General features: G+C 39.7%; 2 protein-coding genes across 9 annotated transcripts in view; both read left to right on the forward strand.

The window, feature by feature from the left end:
- CUNH4orf19 (chromosome unknown C4orf19 homolog) overlaps window positions 1–19,029 on the forward strand; it is a 266,923-nt gene that overhangs the window by 189,335 nt on the left and 58,559 nt on the right. The gene's annotated exons all lie outside the window — the stretch shown is intronic.
- Window positions 1–19,029, forward strand: part of TBC1D1 (TBC1 domain family member 1) — a 92,395-nt gene that overhangs the window by 52,358 nt on the left and 21,008 nt on the right. For 3 of the 8 annotated variants that reach the window (XM_061470760.1, XM_061470799.1, XM_061470827.1), the window contains exons 10-14: window positions 1,177–1,457; window positions 3,182–3,310; window positions 8,563–8,679; window positions 9,698–9,837; window positions 18,631–18,816. In XM_061470760.1, the coding sequence (XP_061326744.1) occupies window positions 1,177–1,457; window positions 3,182–3,310; window positions 8,563–8,679; window positions 9,698–9,837; window positions 18,631–18,816 (853 nt within the window). The remainder of the gene's footprint in view (window positions 1–1,176; window positions 1,458–3,181; window positions 3,311–8,562; window positions 8,680–9,697; window positions 9,838–18,630; window positions 18,817–19,029) is intronic. The other 5 variants (XM_061470769.1, XM_061470780.1, XM_061470791.1 and 2 more) reach the window with 5 other exon arrangements.

Here is a 19,029-nt window from a genome sequence, read left to right on the forward strand (position 1 = left end):
CCTGTGAGGGGTAGCTTGAGCAAATTAATTTCCTGGTTTACTCTGGTAACAGACTTTCAGGCTAAGAAATAGCAGTCGTGTCAATACAATGGTGACATGTAAGATGCTGTTATCTGTAGAGCTTCACTGGAGATTTCCGTACTGTTTGGCATGATGGGACTCTTAGTAAATCTGTGTTTCTGTTCTCCAGAAGTTTCAAGTTGCTTTCAGACTTTTCATTCTGTTCCCTATGCTATAAAAATAGAGCAGTGCAACTGGGTCTCTATTTGAAATAGAAAAGCCATATTACTATAAATAAACATATTTTTTTATATATATCTTACTGTGTGAGTCTATATATGTGAAATAAAATATTATATAAATCATCTGAATCTTGCAAGAATGTGCAGTAAAATAAATGCAATAATTACCATGCTGCTGATCCTAATCTGGTTGGTTTCAGCCCTGGAAGTGCATAGTGTGAATGCAGCATTGCATTAATCAGAAACATAAAACTCAAATAAAAGGTCAAGCAATTTCCCCTTTTTGCATAGTCAGAAAGCTTTTAGTCCAAATAAAACAATATAAACAAGCAGCATAGAAGAAGACAGTCTTCTTCCATGGGGACAGCCTAGTACTCTGCAGGTTTGGATACAGCTGTTGATTTTTCTCTAGTGCCTCATCACCTATGGACTCCTGACTTCAGGTAGTCAAGAATCTATTCTTACTGCTTATGTTTTTGAAAGAACGGCCAGCTCTGCAAGAAACACATGAGGTGGTGAATGAAGAAAAATGCATGGTTTTGGACTGAAACAGGCATCTGGTCATAGGACTGTTATATTCTCAGATGGGGTGCAATCTATATAGTACTCTGAAACATCACCCTTTTCATTGCTGTCACTGTTACCCAAATCTGACTCTTCTGTACTGTTCTGACCCCATTTCTTGAGCTGTATTTGACATACTGTAAAACGCACTCTCAAAATAACTTTTCCTCTGTAAAATGGAGACTGTGATTTTTAACCTAAATAATTAATGACAAAGACATAAACCATCAAAGATTCTTTCTTTAGGCTATCATGATAAAACATGCAAGTTTAAAGCAGATCTCTGGGATGTGAATAATGATATGAGACTGCAACCTCAAAGATTGATAACTCTTGATAAGATTGATAACCTTAAGTCTTGCACTGCTAGGAAGCACCATTGTGTGAAAAGGAGAAAGACAGACTTCCTGCGCTTCCTACAGAAAACACTGTCAAGACCAGCGGATCAGTGGGTGATCTCTCCAGCGATGCAGATGATTCCCCAATTGAGCAGTTACCTCAGCAAAGCTTTCGGAGGCGGGCAAACACGCTGAGTCATTTGCCAACAGAAAGCCAGGAATCTCTGGTACCTGTTGAAACATCACCGTCTGTTCCCCAGAGGAAACTTATGAGGTATCACTCAGTGAGCACAGAGACTCCTCACAAAAGAAAGTAAGACTTACTAAAAGCAGGCTATGATTTTATTTGTTGAGGACATATTTTGGGATGATAATTGCATACCAGATATGTCCTCTTAATGGATAAGAAATATATCACAGCAGTGTGTCACTCACTGGAGGTTTGTAGGTATTCTCTTTAAAAACACTTTTAGCCCTGTGTACTCCTCAGGGGAGAGAAAACATAAGATGTAGTTCCACAGTATAAGTGTAAACACAACATAGGATTGCTCCTATGGGGTTTTATTATATTTTTTTCAAGCAATATTCCTTAATGTTGGTTGTTTAGCTCTGCAAGCAGCATAAAGAAATGCTACTTCTTATTGTCTGTAGAGAAAACTCTGGTAGCATTTGTGATCCTGAAAACCTTACTAATTGGTGAATTCATGTGTGACTTCACAATAACACAAAAACTGACATAAATTACCTAATTCTTAATGGAGGTGAGGCTCCTGTCTAACTTTTCAACAAGCCTATATAGACTTTAGTCATAAAACCAAGTTACTGCTTGCCTTCATGCTAATATTCTTCAAACTGTCCTCCTTCAAAAGTCTGCCTCCACATCTCTAAAGTCTCCTCTTAACTTCATGGCAGTTTTCTTTGCTCCCTGTATCTGGCTTTTCCCAATTACTATGGAAACACTCGGTCTGTAGGCTTCTGTTTGGCTGCCAAGTTGCTTGTTTACACAAGTTAGACGGTAGGAAATCTGTATGTATTCCAGCTCATTTTTTCTCTGCAGGAGGTGGGGCAGTAAAAAAACATGCCTCCAATAGGTGATGACAGTGAAAAAAGGAGAATTATAGTATTTGACATGAAACATGACCTGGGCTGCCTTTTTGTCCCTTCTTTGAACCTTTTTAATTCTAAAATACTAGAAGTTTTTTGTAGTGCAATTTAAGACCTGTAGTGTTTGTTGAGAGTTGCCCTGATGTTTGTAGCTGCTTGCTCAATCAATTCTTATTGTACTGTAGGAATGCAGCTAGAAATTAAGTACATTTTTAATTTCCTTGGTTACTTTTATTTGGGTTTGATCGTGTAATTTTTAGTAACACAGAGTGTACATGCTCCCTCACATAAAGCAAAAAGAAATCACCACTGCTTTCCTTTCTAGCAAATGTATAGAACCAGAGGAAATGGAAAACTTAGAAGAAAAGTATACTTAAAGTTCTCAAAAATCACTGGAATTACAGACTTCTAACGAGTCTTGTACATTTTATAAGTGTTTTTGAACAGCTTACCTCAATTCTTAAATTGTTTCCAAAGTGTAAGTGAATTCACTTCTTCATGTAGCATTTCACTTCTCATCCATTAGAGCTCTTGATCATATGCCTGGCTTTATCATAGAAACCAAGAGGAAGTGCATATGAGGGAGAAGAAAGGGGTGTGTCAGTGACAGGTTTTGGGGAGTTTAAATACAGTCATATGCTGAAATGCCTTGCTGAAGCCTGTAAGTGTGTATGTGGGACTTTGCTGATTCAGTTAAAATGTTCAGCCTCTTACACTTACTGCATTAACTATGAAAAACATAGGAACTGGCTCATTTGTATATGCCAGGTCTCTTTCAAAGATTAGAGAAGTGATTTCCCTTTTTATTTTTTTTTCTTCCCTTTTCCCCCTTTTTCCTCTCTTTCTTTGTTTTGTTCTTTGTGCTACCTCAACTCCATCACTGGTTGGAATCCCACTGTACAGTTTGAACGCATCTGTTGGTGAATCTAAAAGTTCTTCTGGTCAACTTGCACGTTCTCCTACTCTAACTCGTCTTAATCCTTCGGCCTCTTCACCCAACTTCTTTAAATATCTAAGGCATAATTCAAGCGGAGAGCAAAGTGGGCATTTTGCGCAAAAGAGGTGAGCTAGCTAGCATAGTCTGGGGAAGTGTTTGTTGTACCATGTCATAAATGTGAAGCTATAGTGTAAATAATTTAATATAGACCAAAGGTCGTAGGTTTTTATGAGAGAGGGGGCTAACTGCTCCACTACTGAATGTAGAGCTGCTACCCATGTAATTTTTTTGTTTAATAAATGAAATTCTTTCAGACACGTGGACACATAACTTGCTTTGGAAAAACTGGCTCTAAAGAAACTTGTTATGCAGCAGACAGCAGCACTACTTAAATTGTGTGAGGAATAAGTTGCCAAGAACCTGTGATTCAGCTCACTTTGTCCTTCCTGAATCATTTGGTTCTGTTCTGTTCTGTTTTGTTCATGATAACACACAAACATATTACTACTCTTTTGTGCCTGACATTAAGGACATATTGGCAAAGTTAAATAACTGGGGCAAGAAGTAGGACTGTGGAGAACTGATACAAAGAAAACCCACAACCAAAAATCACAAACAGAAAAACACTTCCCCCAAAACCCAAACCCAAGAATAACCAATCAAAAAACCCCAACAACCAGCTTATGTATTTGTTTTGGTTACTTTGAGCAATATCAAATAATACTTTTCTGTGTCTCCTTTCTTAGAAATTCTTTACGTACAGAGAATGTTGAGCAAAGGACATTAACCCATCATTTCCCTGAAAATCTGGAGCAAGTAGCTCCCTGAAAATCTTAAGCATGCAACTCTTTCTTAAATCCCTTGAGCTAAAACTGTTTATTTTAGCTCAAAAGGCTAATGAGACCAAATGTCCTTGGAAGTGCTGTTAACAGTCATTGACCATTGGCAGACAATTTTTATTGCTGTTGCTATTTATTGTTTGGTTTTGTTCTCTCAGGTGAAGGTTTCCTGTTTTCCCAAAGTGTTGATTCTTCTGACCCTGAGAAAATACTGAATTGAGAACCTTGTTTTCCTAGTTCCTTCAGGTATATTTGTGAACTAGCATCTCTTTAATTTAGCTTCACCTCAGAAGTATGGTGTAGGAAATGAGTTTACTTTACTCTTCATTTTAATAAGACTTACTTGAATCCTGAAGATTAAACTCTCAAAAGCAGATTTTTCCAAGTAGATTTGGTAATGATTCTGCATGCAGAGTAGCAACTTCTTCCCTTTCCCTGTCATTTAAGGGTATACCATATCAAACCTTTAAGAAACAAGACTGAAAATGGACATTTATAGGGATTATCAAATGGGTTAATGAGTTTAAGTCAATAAAGTCAAACTACCTAAGTTGATTGTATTCTGTAAGTGAAATTACCGTGTAATTGTGATGGATTTACAATATGATTTTAAGCAAAACCTCTTTGCAGGGCACACTGTGCTACAACCTTATCTCCTTCATGCTCAATACCATCTGCTAAAGAACAGCTTCACTTCATAGTGCTTATCTCAGGGATCTCCATCCCCCTCACATCTTCAGGAGACAGTGCTAAATGCCATCCAGATACATAATTTGTGGATTATCAGAAGCAGTTCTTTTTTAAACTTAGTTTTTCAGGAGTAAATTTTCCTACTCACATAGAATCATAGAATAGTTAGGGTTGGAAAGGACCTTAAGATCATCTAGTTCCGACCCCCCTGCCATGAACAGGGACATCTCACACTAAACCATGTCACCCAAGGCTCTGTCCAACCTGGCTTTGAACACTGCCAGGGATGGAGCATTCACAACTTCCTTGGGCAACTCTTCTGAGAAAAGGTCTTGTAGTATCATTAGCCAAATAATATTATATCTTTTAATTCCCTGCAAAGCCTGTTCATTATCTGAATTGCTCTCACTTCCATCTGTTGGCATTCTCTGAGCATGCTGGGGGCTTGTTCATAGAATCATAGAATAGTTAGGGTTGGAAAGGACCTTAAGATCACCTAGTTCCAACCCCCCTGTCATGGGCAGGGACACCTCACACTAAACCATATCACCCAAAGCCTCGTCCAACCTGGTCTTGAACACTGCCAGGGATGGAGCATTCACAACCTCCCTGGGCAACCCATTCCAGTGCCTCACCACCCGAACAGGAAAGAATTTCCTCCTTATATCCAATCTAAACTTCCCCTGTTTAAGTTTTAACCCATTACCCCTTGTCCTATCACTACAGTCCCTAATGAAGAGTCCCTCCACAGCATCCTTATAGCCCCCCTTCAGATACTGGAAGGCTGCTAGGAGGTCTCCACACAGCCTTCTCTTCCCCAGGCTGAACAGCCCCAACTTTCTCAGCCTGTCTTCATATGGGAGGTGCTCCAGTCCCCTGATCATCCTCATGGCCCTTCTCTGGACTTGTTCCAACACTTCCATGTCCTTTTTATGTTGAGGACACCAGAACTGCATACAATACTCCAGGTGAGGTCTCACGAGAGCAGAGTAGCGGGGCAGGATCACCTCCTTCGACCTGCTGGTCACACTCCTTTTGATGCAGCCCAGGATACGGTTGGCTTTCTGGGCTGCAAGCGCACACTGCTGGCTCATGTTCATTTCCTCATCAATCAACACCCCCAAGTCCTTCTCCGCAGGGCTGCTCTGAATCTCTTCTCTGCCCAACCTGTAGCTGTGCCTGGGATTGCTCCGACCCAGGTGGAGGACCTTGCACTTGGCATGGTTAAACTTCATGAGGTTGGCATCAGCCCACCTCACAAGCGTGTCAAGGTCCCTCTGGATGGCATTCCTTCCCTCCAGGGTATCAACCGAACCACACAGCTTGGTGTCATTGGCAAACTTGGTGAGGGCACACTCAATCCCACTGTCCATGTCAGTGACGAAGATGTTAAACAAGACCAGTCCCAACACCGATCCCTGAGGGACACCGCTCGTTACTGGTCTCCAGATGGACATTGAGCCATTGACCACACTTTGTATGTGGCCATCCAGCCAGTTCTTTATCCACCGAGTAGTCCATCTATCAGATTGATGTCTCCAATTTAGAGACAAGGATGTCATGTGGGACAGTGTCGAACACCTTGCACAAGTCCAGGTAGATGACATCAACTGCTCTACCCCGTCCATCAGTTCTGTAGCCCCATCATAGAAGACCACCAAATTGGTCAGGCAGGATTTCCCCTTAGTGAAGCCATGCTGGCTGTCACCAAGCACCTTGTTGATTTTCATGTGCCCTAGCATGCCTTCCAGGAGAATCTGCTCCAAGGTTTTGCCTGGCACAGAGGTGAGACTGACTGGTCTGTAATTCCCCAGGTCATCCATTTTCCCCTTCTTGAAAATGGGGGTTATATTTCCATTTTTTCGGTTGTTGGGCACTTCACCTGACTGCCATGATTTTTCAAATATGATGGCCAGCATCTTGGCAACTTCATTCACCAGCTCCTTCAGGACCCGAGGATGGATTTCATCAGGACCCATGGACTTGTGCACGTTCAGATTTTTAAGATGGTCTCGAACCAGTTCCTCTCCTACAGTGGTCCCAAGGTCTTCATTCTCACAGTCCCTGCATCTGCCTTCCAAGACTTGGGTGGTGCAGTCAGAGCCTTTGCCAGTGAAAACCGAGGCAAAGAAGTCATTCAGAACCTCAGCCTTCTCCAAATCCTGTGTAGCCAGTTCTCCTGAGAGCTTCCTGAGGGTGCCTACGTTCTCCCTAGTCTGATTTTTATTTGCTATGTACCTGTAGAATCCCTTCCTGTTATCCTTAATACCCCTAGCCAAGTTTAATTCTAACTGGGCCTTAGCTTTCCTAACCTGGTCCCTGGCTTCCCAGACAACATCCCTGTATTCTTCCCAGGCTGCCTGTCCTTGCTTCCACCTTTTATAAGCCTCTTTTTTCATTTGAATTTTCCACAGGAGCTCCATATCCATCCAAGGAGGTCTCCTGGCCCTCCTGCTGCACTTCCTTCTGGTTGGGATGCAACACTCCTGAGCTTGCAGCAGGTGATCCTTGAATATTAACCAAGAGTCTTGGGCCCCCCTGCCCTCTAGGGCTATATCCCATGGAAGCTTCCTAAGCAGGTTCCTGAAGAGGCCAAAGTCTGCTCTTTTGAAGTCCAGGGCAGTGAGCTTGCTGCACGCTCTTCTTGCTCTCCTGAGGATCTCAAATTCGAGCATCTCGTGATCACTGCAACCAAGGCTGCCCTGGAGAGTCACATTTCCAACGAGCCCTTCCCTGTTGGTGAGCACGAGCTCAAGCATGGCACCTCTCCTTGTCAGCTCCTCTGTTACTTGCAGAAGGAAGTTGTCTTCTACACAATTGAGTAACCTCCTGGATTGCTTGTGCCGGGCCGTACCGTCCTTCCAACAGATGTCAGGGTGGTTGAAGTCACCCATGAGAACAAGGGGCTGTGAGCGTGAGGCTTTTCCTATCTGTCTGTGGAGTGCTTCATCTGCAGGTTCTCCTTGATCAGGCGGTCTGTAACAGATCCCCACAGTAATGTCTCCCATAGCTATATTCCCTTTAACCCTGACCCACAGACTCTGTGGACTGCTCACCTGTCCCCAGACAGAGTTCCATACTCTCCAGCCTATCCCTAACATAAAGAGCAACTCCCCCTCTCCTCCTGCCAGGCCTGTCTTTTCTAAAAAGCCTGTAACCTTCCATTCCAACACTCCATTCATAGGAGCCATATATCATACCCCTGTGGACATGCACACATCTCTAATTCCTCGTTTGTTCTTGTTTGTTATTTTAAAAGAGAGCAACATTATGTTGGCCAGAAGACTGCTGATGAAATTTGATTAGTGCTCCTGTCTGTTGCATAAATACAGCCACAGTCCTAAATGGTCAGTCAGAAGGCTCAACTTTTAACTTAAAAGTTCCAAGCTTGTCTGTTAACGCTTCACAGAATGTTTTTTGCCAAAGTCTTAGTTTTCATTTGCCACTACAATGTTTATCAGTGTCAGCTTTTCCTAACCTTTTCCCCCCAGCTTAGTCATTGAAACTGGTATCTAAGTAAATGTGCAATGATAAAGTTGGCATCAGTTCTGATTAGATTAAAGGAATTTACTTAAGCATGCACTAAATATCTTAGAATACAGCAAAAATAATAACTTTACTTGAAGTACATTTATTTATATTGGAACATTTTAGTTTGCTCAAACAAATATGTATTTCAAAGTATCACATTATTAGCAGTTTCAGTTTTGGCTTTGGTTTCCTTGATATTCAGGCCTTCAGGATTAAGGTGCTCTTTGTTTGAAACTTAGAAGTATGTATTATTATTTTTATTCTGTGGATTTATACTTCTTTATTCTAAACTATACTTTTCCCAACTGCACTCTCAGCATCTCCTACCGTACTGCCTTAAGGAAAAAGCTTCATTCTTCTTCTTCTGTGCCAAATTTCTTAAAATTTCTGGCTCCTGTAGATGAAAATAACACCTCTGACTTTAGGAGCACAAGGTAGGGTTCTCTCTTAAAGCCTGCAGGTAAAACTGTTTTCAGAAGTTTCTTTCAACTATTTCAAATGCTTCTTGCACTTGCAAAATGTGATTTGTGCAACAGTTCCCTTGCACATATTCTGCATGTGATTGCTGTCAAAAGGATGGAGCTGTACCAGACTCCTTTCCCATTATGGTTGCACAACTTAGCCATTTTGATGTTATAATGATCCTGCAACTTCCACTTATGCACTTCAGTGATTATTCCTGCCAAAGCATTGTACTAGCAGTTTTCAGTTAAGAGAATATACATGGTTCATCCTAAGTAGGATGGAATAAGCAATGAATAGTTTAAAGGTGTAACAACTGGAAGTTACTAATGGGATTTTTAATAGGGAAACAGCATTGCTGTTCACTATTTTGTTTAATATTCTGAATACAAAGCTTTGTATGTAGTTTGTAGATTACACCAAATGAGTAACATACAAGGTTCCTAAACATTATTCCAAAGGTTGTTGTCTATTTCAAATGGTGACTTGTGAACACAAAGGGCAAAAGTTTTGCTCCAAGTCTGTGTTGTGGATATTACATACCCAGTTCACAGAAGGTTGCAAGTTTGGTTGGTGTTTATAAAGCTCCTTGATATATGCTGATAAAAGGTATCAACAGTTCTTTGTGCCTCCTATGAATAATTACTAGATTTTCTTGATGGCATTTAAATAGAGTGGTAAAAATACATTATAGTGTATGTGTCTTTAATGCATTGGGTTTGCTGCAAAGAAAGCTGAGAACTGATTAAAACTAGAGAAGAGCTGCCAGGCCCTTTTGGTGAACCTGTGTGATGTTTGTAGCCTTGTATAAATCTGCTGCCACAAAGCAAGCTTCACTTAGCTAACATAAAGAGCTTGACCCAGCATGTGCACAGCACACTGCACTCTGTAGTTGATGGTCACTGTTGTTACATTCACTGAAGACTGTGTCACTGTTGATAGCAGATTCAGGCAAACTACTCACAAGCCATTCTGTGTTCACTGTTTTAGTGACTATGAATCTAAACACAGCCAGCAGGCCATTGGTGAGGACAGCCCTGTAAGGACACGGCGGCATTCATGGAGGCAACAGATATTCCTGCGAGTGGCAACCCCTCAGAAAGCATGTGATTCTCCCAGTCGATATGATGGTAAAGTCTGTGTTTATTTGCTTCCATGAATGTTGTCAGTGGAGATAGTGTGGATCATTTTGTCTACTGAGCAGAAAAATTTCCCTGGTGCTTTGTGCTGTCTTTGCACTTTCCCACCTACTCTTTGGTCAAGCCAAGCTCATCAGCTGTTGAGGCTTTTAGTTTTCAGCTTTGTATGTAACGTAGTTTCAAAGTTGTGTCAAATTAACTAACTGGAGGAGAAATTATTTTTGTTTGTACTGTTTTAATGAGTTCTGGGTTTAAAAAAAAGCATCACCAAGTATTGCTCTGAAGAAAAGGTGAGGCTTCTGTTTCATCTCGCCATGCTGCAATATAGAACTCTGGACTAGAAAAGTCCTGGCCTAGCAGAAGGAATTAAATTTCTTTTACGACCTCAGTTGAGTTCTGTAAAGTGTACTTCATACCAGACTGAATTTGACCACATGTATGCTGCTCCACTCTGTGACTTTTGCCACTTGAGCAATAGTTATCCACTGTTCTCATATTTATCTCCTGAAATTCTGTAAAGCTTAAGAACCACAGACTAGACAAAAATCGCTTCACATGAAAGTGCAGGTGTGACATTTTATGCTTCTCACTGAGCCAGGTACTACAGCACATGCTTAGGCCAAGAATACCTCAGAGAAGCTTGTGTCTGTAGATAATGGTCTCTGGCTCATTAAAGCTTGAATTTCACAGCTTGAGCTCTGCAAGCTTTACCTCCTTATTGCATCTTAAAGAGAGACTTTGATTAACTGGACACAGCATATAACACAAGTTTTGTTAATGTAATGCTTGCAACGTAATTTGACTGATGTTGGGAAAGCTGTGTATGGGCATAGATGCCTCTTAAATTTAGTGTATTTCAGAATGAAGTGATCTCCAGAGCATGTTGTGTAAATACACTTTAAATGCTCCCCTATACTGCAAGGCATGTGAGGGATCGACCTCAAGCCATTCTGTGAAGCTAGTGATTTTGCAGATTTGATGCATCTTTTTGTGACTGGAAATAGTCTCACTTGTTTTTGAAAGCCACAAAACTTTCCCATATTAAATAGGAAAAAAAAATACCAAAAATTGCCTATCAAAGCATTTCCTCTGAGACATAATAGCTGCAAGATACAATCTTAACAACCTACAGCTGGATCAGCAGAATAGTTGGAGAAACAAGTGTGGCCAAAAAGAAAACAGGACGTACTATTAATAGAAGGAGCAATTTAAATATCTGGCCTTTTTCTTTACTGTTGTTTTCTTTTTCTGTTTTTGTTCCAATGTATATATTCAATTTATGAACCTGGAGAGAAAACTCAGAGTTAGGTTTTCTTTATTACTTTATTATTATTTATAACAAGTATGGGGTTTTCTGTTTGGGTTTTCATGCATCCTGGAACATTTCTGGCAGTAAAGAACGCTTACTCATGTTCCAGCCTCTGTAGCCTTTAAGAGAGCTGCTATACAGATGATCTTACTTTGGACTCACCACCACAGTTAACTTAGTGACCTCTGTAGTTCCAAATTAAATGTAGCTATCATTCATTGTCTTGTTCCTCTTTCTTTGGTACTCTCTCCAAGGAGAAGCAGCACATACATTGGAGTTTATTGATTTTATAAGTTACCTGTACTTTTAGTCTTTCTCGCTCTTTTTATCTTGATTTCCTTTGGAAACAGAAATTATGCAAACAGCTGATGTATCACCAAAAGACCGATTTCAGACCAGTTGAATAGAGGGCAAAGAAGGTTTTCAAGATGATGTTATATAACATGTTCTGCAAAAGTATAAAGAATAAAGAGAGGGAAACAAGGGAACATTATGAGTTTCCCTTTATAGACTGACTCCAGTGACCAATTTCTCCATTGAGGTGCAGTAGTCCATATACCCATCCAACTTTTAATTTTGTACACACAGGAAGATCTAGATCCCCGTATTTGTGATTTGTATAGGCAAGTGGTGAGATAGATCTCAAAATGGATTGTGTTTGTTGCCACTCTGTGTAGTTAACGCAGCAGGATAAGGTGTATTCACTAAAATTTTGGGTTTTTTTTAAAGCAAAACCCAGACAACTGGTACATAGCTTTGGCTGAAATTTTGAGGTTAATCTTATGAGGTTCTGAACTTCGGAAATGTCTGGTGTCCTTAGTTCTCACATGAAGCTGACAACACTTTGAGTCCCACTGTCCTGCACTTCTGGATCCTTTACTTGTTTAGGATCCAGATATTTGAGCTAAAACTTATTTCCTATAGCTCAGCTGGAAAGAAATGATTGCTGGCAGTGCTTTGGTGGTTGCATTGTGTATACTAGGCAGAGGTCATGCTGGTTTTTTTGCAGACACCATTATTTAAAAGGAGAGGTTTATTGTACATGGAAGAAGGTGTTCAGGAAAGTAGTAAAATGAAAACCAGTTCTAAATCAGTAGGATATTAAAAAAAAAAAAGTATTGCTAATAGATACACTAGAAAGCCATTTTTCTCTTGACAGTTGAGATTCCTGCCTTACTTGAAGACTGGACTCAATCCAGCTGCACTTGGGCAAGATGAGCAAGCACTCTGAGACAACAGAAAGCCTCAGATTTAGGAGACTGTTACTTTTGGTTGTTATGGACCCAAGTGCAGGTCCTCCTTCAGCCACCTCCTGCTTGTGGATGCTACCAGTTTCCCCTTTCCCTGCTATTTTTCCTTGCTTCTGTACATAACTTTACAATGAAACACATGATTTTGCATTTTTTGCATTATGCAATTTGCTGCCTGGCAGGACAGCCAGGTGATGTCTCGTGAACCTGAAGAGGAGGCTGATCTCCAGTTTGGAGATCTGGAAAGGATTTTCTGCATAGGTGAAATGTTCAGTGGAGATTTTTATTTTTTTTCCAGCTGGCAGCTGGATGTTTGCAGGGTTGAATTATGGTAGCTCTATTGTAGCAAGCTACAGTTCAAATGTCCAACCTCACCTCCTGCTGTTTGCCACTTCCCATGGAATGGTTGTGCTGCTGCGGGTGGTGTGGAACTCAGCGGGGAAGCATTTCTCTCACGGCCACACCACCGCCTTGAGACATACTCAGTGTCTTGTCCTCTGGTATTTTTCTTTTTTGTTTATTTGTGGGGTAGAATTAGTGTTGTATCCTGCAAAGTGGAAAGACAAAGAGGAGCGCAGGTCACTTGCAAAATGGATCACATTTGATGTGTTACAGTTCTATATTTCTTTTGAAAGAAGGTTTTTGTTAATCTCTTTATCTGAAGTTTTTTTTACCTGTTTTCTGTATGAGTGCACAAAAGTCACTCTGGATGTCCCACTCACTGTCTAAAACATTCAAAGTAATAAAAGTGTTTCGTCAGTTCTTTGATTTTTACCTTTATACCTGCCCATCCTACTTGCAGCCGGATCATCATACCTCTAGAGTCTTTCTAACAAGATCCACATTTTGTGGCTATGCAAATGGTTTAGGACATCCTAGTTGTCTGTCTTCATTGTTAAAATGGGAAAGGAGCAGCTTGGTGGTTATTTTAAGCCAGCTGAAGTATGAGCTTACTCAGAAATGGTAGTTAGTTTTCTGTTGGATCAGTTTTCTAGTCCCACTCCTGGTATTACACAAACACCAGAGCAGGCACAGGGAGGCAAAGAGGGACACGTTCAGGGAAGCTGAAGGTGAGTGCTCTTACCCTGCTCAGAAGCAGGACACACTTAGATCACTGCAGAGTGATCACGAAACTTCACCTTGCACTGCAATGCAGCATACTTCTATTCAGCATCTACAAATCTCTGTGCAGTGGACTATTTTCACTACAGTTTTCACATATTGACTGTTCAGAATTTGTCATAGTGGGAGACCTGTTTTGCAGGTTGTCAGAAACTCCCAGCAGGGTAAAGTCAAGTACTAGATTTAAAGAGGGTGTGAACAGGTTCCTGAAGTAAGTGGTGGGAAAGCGATGATGTTTGTCATGAGCTGCAGGATGTTGGTGGCGTAGACAGCAAGATTTTTAAAACAGCAGTGTCAGTTCTAGAATGGATGATTTGTTTCAAAGGTGGACAGTGGGTTGGAGTTACATGTTGGACAGTGAAAAATTGCAATTCAGAGGAATGAGATGCTGTTACATGACTGGAGATTCACTTGTTTGTTTGCCAAGTTGAATTTTGTAACGTTTAAAATGCAACAAAGAAAAATAGTGTAAAGCAGAAAACAAAATGCTTAACGGAATTCTTCTATCCACATTCTTGCCATATCTTGCTTGATTTCTTAACCTTGGAGAGCAGTTGTGACTGGTAAACACTGCATTTAGAGAGCCATCTATAAACAACTTGTAGTTGGGATGGCGATAGTGCATTATATTTGAGCCTCCTCCCCTTTAGCTTCCTATAAAAATAAAACAAGCCCTTTTTTTCTGCATGAAGTGTTGCATTTTCTAGTCAAAGATGAATCTTGTTATCTTCCTATGAATCTTGTTAGCTTCCTATAAAAATAAAACAAGCCCCTTTTTTCTGCATGAAGTGTTGCATTTTCTAGTCAAAGATGAATCTTGTTATCTTGGTTTTGGTATTTGAGGTTGGTTAGACTGAGTGCTTCTGGAAGAATGTTTTTAAAATTTAGGCCTTTAGGTGGGTTTGTCACGTCTTTGTTTTTTACTTTGCATGTGTGGTTTCTCTTAGTGGGTTTCCTTCTTTTCTTGTTTTTTGGAAAGCCTTGTTTAATACTGAGGTTGTTTGAATAGTGAATTACAAATGAAATTTTCTAAAAAATAAGGTTTAAGGTAACATTTTAATAACTCACTGTTGGAATGTCTTCCCACAAGTCTCAGCAAGTGCTCTATATTCATTGTAGTTGCTTCCGGAGCTAATGAAATTTCCTGTTCGTATCATTACCAGTCAAATATTGTGTAATGAGTACTGCAGTCATTCACCAAGCTTTATTTAGTGTGGTGCCTGGTAATATACTGTGATACTTTCTTCATAATCTTTGTATTTTGTGTGTTGTCTTTGCATGTGAGAATTTTGTGTAATACAAAAATTCTGTAGCTTGCAGATGTATCATATATGAGGTAGAATTTTATATGGAAGCTGCAGGGAAAGGAGCAACATATTTGAAAGGAGTACAGGTCAAATGTGGAACAGGAGTCAACAAAAGTTGACGAGGTTGGCAGATGAACAGGGAAGCAGTCTTTCCATGTGTGCTGAAGTGTTCAGGTCCTGCTGAAGTACGCTTACTAATCTCATTAAAGTTTTGAAGGCTGAGCATTACTTGGATTTAAACGCATGGCAGTGTGAGTCAGTGGGATGTGAACTCCCAGTTATGTTCAGTTGAATGGCTCTACTATTTATCTTTGCTTTCTCTGCTACCTTCCAGATCATTTGTGCATAATAATGAAATATTCAGTTTCTTGTTACAGTATTTCTACTCTTATCTCGATCTGGAAGCTGGGTGGCATGTCTGTCCATCACTTTGTTGTATACCCATGAAACATGGGCTTGTGTCTGGAGTTTTACTTTGCTTTGAGGGTTTACCTCCACATTCCACCTCCCCCACTCCTTTACCAGTGAAACAGCTGATGCAACTCTGCAAACTTTAGACAGGCCACCTGAGCAGTTAAACAGGTTCATTTTGGTTTCTATACATCCTGCCACATGCCAGCATGGAGATGGGAGGGAAGGAAAGTTGTAAATGTGTTGCAGTTTATCAAAGTAGACTTTAGACTTTCTGTCAAATGTCCATGTGTGGTAAGACGGAAAGAAAAGATAGAAAAGGAGCTGCAATTTGGAAGGCAAGATCAAGTCTAGGACTCTTCTACAGAGGAATCAGAGGTAGGGTTGATAATCATAATTGCTCAGCCTATAGAATTTTGTAATCTTTCTGCTTTCTTTTATAGCCTTAAGCATCGTGGGTTAAATTTCTTTTAGTGAATAGTGATCTTATCAGGTTAGTCAGTAATGGACAAGAAATTTTCAGCCTAAGTGGAAGCAGGACCATGGTCTTAAGTAATTAATGCTTTGCAGTGGTTCAGGTGTTGCCACAGTCAGTGGAGGACGATAAGTGAGTAATATCTCTGATAAATTCAAAGGTGATCTTTTGTCAAGTTGATACAAGAAAAGCAATCCACAAAATTTGCACTGGGAAAGTAGAATGTGTATGTTAAAACCAGGAACATTCTAGGAATGCAATGTGTTTAATTCATTTGCTTGCGTCTGTTTTGCCAGCCTGTTGGGTTTTGGTTTGGTTTGGTTCTTTTGCTAGTAGGTAACCCTAAACTGTCTCTGTAGGTAGTCTAATATTTTCTAACACATGTGTATATATACATACCTAAAACCAGAATACAGTCTGACTCTGAAAGAGATCCATAAACCACTGAGGCCATGTTTATGTTGAGAAGAGATTTGTTTCTCCCAAGATATACGTGCATTCTGTATTGGATGCTTTGAGAATGCAACAAGAACTGAATAGACTTAGTGTACAGTAGACAAAGTGATCCAAATAAGAATACCTTTTACTTTTTGCACTGATGTTTGGTGACCGTTTTCATTAATTCCTCTTTTCTTATGGCAATGTTATTTTGTGCATGTAATGCAGCCTTAGAGGAATTCTCTTGATGATGGTGGTCTTATTTTTTTAACTTTAATGTTTTATTCAAGCAAACGAAGCTGGTTCTAAGAGCATTTTCCTTATAATGGTATGTAAAATTCACTAAGGAGAATTGGGATGAAAGAGACTATATGTAGTCATTCTACATAAACATATGTAGAACATTATTGACAGTATAGTGTATGCCTCAAAAACAATCAAAATAATTTTCCTTTTGCTGTCAACACAAGTTGAGAATTATCAAGTGTGTGTTCCTTCTTTATTTGATGACATTTACCTAAACCTCTTTCATAATTGTAGATCTTAGCTCACAGAAGTCTTTCCATTTACCTGTAAAGAAAAAGAAAAATAAATTAATGCATCCCAGTTTCTTATAAGGGATATAATATAGTTTCTTCATTGTATGGATATTTCTCATAACCAGCTGTGGTTTTTAATGCATTTGTCAGAGTTTCCTACTTCTCTTTGCAGCAAATGGTGATGGCCATTAAAGTGTCAAATGTTTGTCCTTGACCTAATTCTTCTTCCCGTCCAGTTTGCTGTTCTCTGAAATGCAGTAAATACCCAAAGTGTGGGTATCTGCACTTATATCCAGAGTCCACATTTTTAAAGGTTTAATTTGTTTTGCTAGCTGAAAATGTTGCATTTTTATATGCATATTTTAGCTCTTGAATTAAACTGTGGTAATAAGCAAATAAATGTTGTATAAGGAAATAGGTGGTATTTGGAGCCACCCTATTTATCTATGACCCCTTGAGAGGAAAAGATTGAAAGTGGCAAAACTGAGAAAAACAGAAGCCAACAGCTGTGAACGTTTCCATTCTTATTTAGTCATCTGAGCTCAGTTGTGTGAGTGCCTTTGAAGAAACAAGAAAAGAATAGCTCCATATGAACCTTGTGACTTAATATATGGCATAGCATTCTGAGCAGAATTTGAAGGGGTGAAAACCTTCCTATTTTGTTAATTTCCAGAAATGAGATAATGTGTGTGTTTAATTCAAAATCTTTATCACTGTGCAAGGCAATGATAAAGAAATGGACCTCTGAGCTACCATCAGAATAGTTGTTTAAGGAACGCTCCTTCTCCAGGAGCTATTTGACATTGCATGCACAGATGTACTTGTCCTTGGCTGGAGAATCTGGGGAATGGTTTTTGTTGCATTAATTTTAAAGCATTTTCTTGTATGGATAACTGGTCAGCTTGTCTTTGGAAGATGTTTCACAGCCATTCTGTTGGGCTGAAGGAGAACTGCTGTTGTGGTGGCTTTCCACTGGGATTTGATAGGAAGAGATGGGTGGTTTTGACCATTCATTTTGAAGGTGGTGCATCAGGTAATTTTTCTTCTAGATACAAGTTACATCAAAGATTAGTGAGCAGTCAGAGTTTTATAAATCAGTAAAATTAAGTGGTACTACAGCAGGCATTAAGAACACAAAGTATAAGAACTTATGCTTTGTGTTGAAAACTTGATTGAAAACTATGTCGTTTGCCCTTTCCCTAAAGATTTTTAAATTTGCTTGAAATTTACTTAATGTTTACTTTCTTTTGTACTGTTTTCAGTCTTAGAATTACCCTACGTACATGACAAAAAGATATATTTTGTGGTATACCAGCTGAAGCCAAAAGAAAAAGTGCAAAAGGTTAGGATATGATTAAAAATTAGAAGTGAGAGCAAACATGTCTTAGGTGCCTGTCTCCTTTTCTGCATGTTTGCTTTAAGATCTATTAATCATCCCAGTGAATGGCCTTAGGTGGTGGTGTGTTTGTGCAGCTAAGGGTGTGTGTTTTCTTTGTTAAGCAGTTCAGAAATGATTCTTTAAATTATGTGGTTGCTCTATTTGATTTGAATCATGCCAGATTTCAGCTGTAGGTTTTATTTTTGCAGTTTCTCAAACTTGCCTTTTCCATTTAGTTCTGCCCTTGTAAAGTTGTAATAAGTAAGCCATGGTTCGTGTATGGTATAGTGTTTTTATCAGGTTCCAGAAAAAAAAATGTTCCAGGCTTTGGCCAATATGATTTTTACCCAAAAGAAGCTTCTAAATCTGCTTGAAACGGTCATTTGGTAAACCTTGCTTAGACTTGCTACCTCTTAGATATGTATGTGTATATGTGTGTGTATAAGTAGATACATGCATACATACATTTATGTATAGATATGCCGTCTTTCAAAATGTGTCCCTTCACCTGATCATGAAATCTAAGTAGTTCACAACAGTTTCTCCCTTTTAAAGATTACTCCGAACTGGGAGAACTTCCACCCAGATCCCCATTGGAACCAGTGTGTGAAGATGGCCCCTTTGGGCCAGTGAAAGAAGAAAGGAAACGGACACCCCGTGAGCTTCGCGAGTTGTGGAAGAAAGCTATTATTCAGCAGATACTTCTTCTTAGAATGGAGAAAGAAAACCAGAAGTTACAAGGTTGGTGCACCCTACTGCAATAGAGGTTAACCTTTTCATTTGCTCTGTGGCCTTGGCAGTGGATTGGACCATGCCTTAATGAAATGTTTTAGGAACGTACAGTTTAACAGCATCTCCCTCAGTTCCCATTAGTGTAGGTGACGATTTACACTCATTTTTTCATCTCTACATCTTATTATTTGTTTACTTGATCTGAATTGGTACTCTTAGTTT

Source organism: Pezoporus flaviventris, unplaced genomic scaffold (assembly GCF_033815535.1).
Source record: "Pezoporus flaviventris isolate CSIRO_AGI_PZ_B2104156 unplaced genomic scaffold, CSIRO_AGI_Pfla_v1 ptg000002l, whole genome shotgun sequence".
NCBI lineage: Eukaryota > Metazoa > Chordata > Aves > Psittaciformes > Psittacidae > Pezoporus > Pezoporus flaviventris.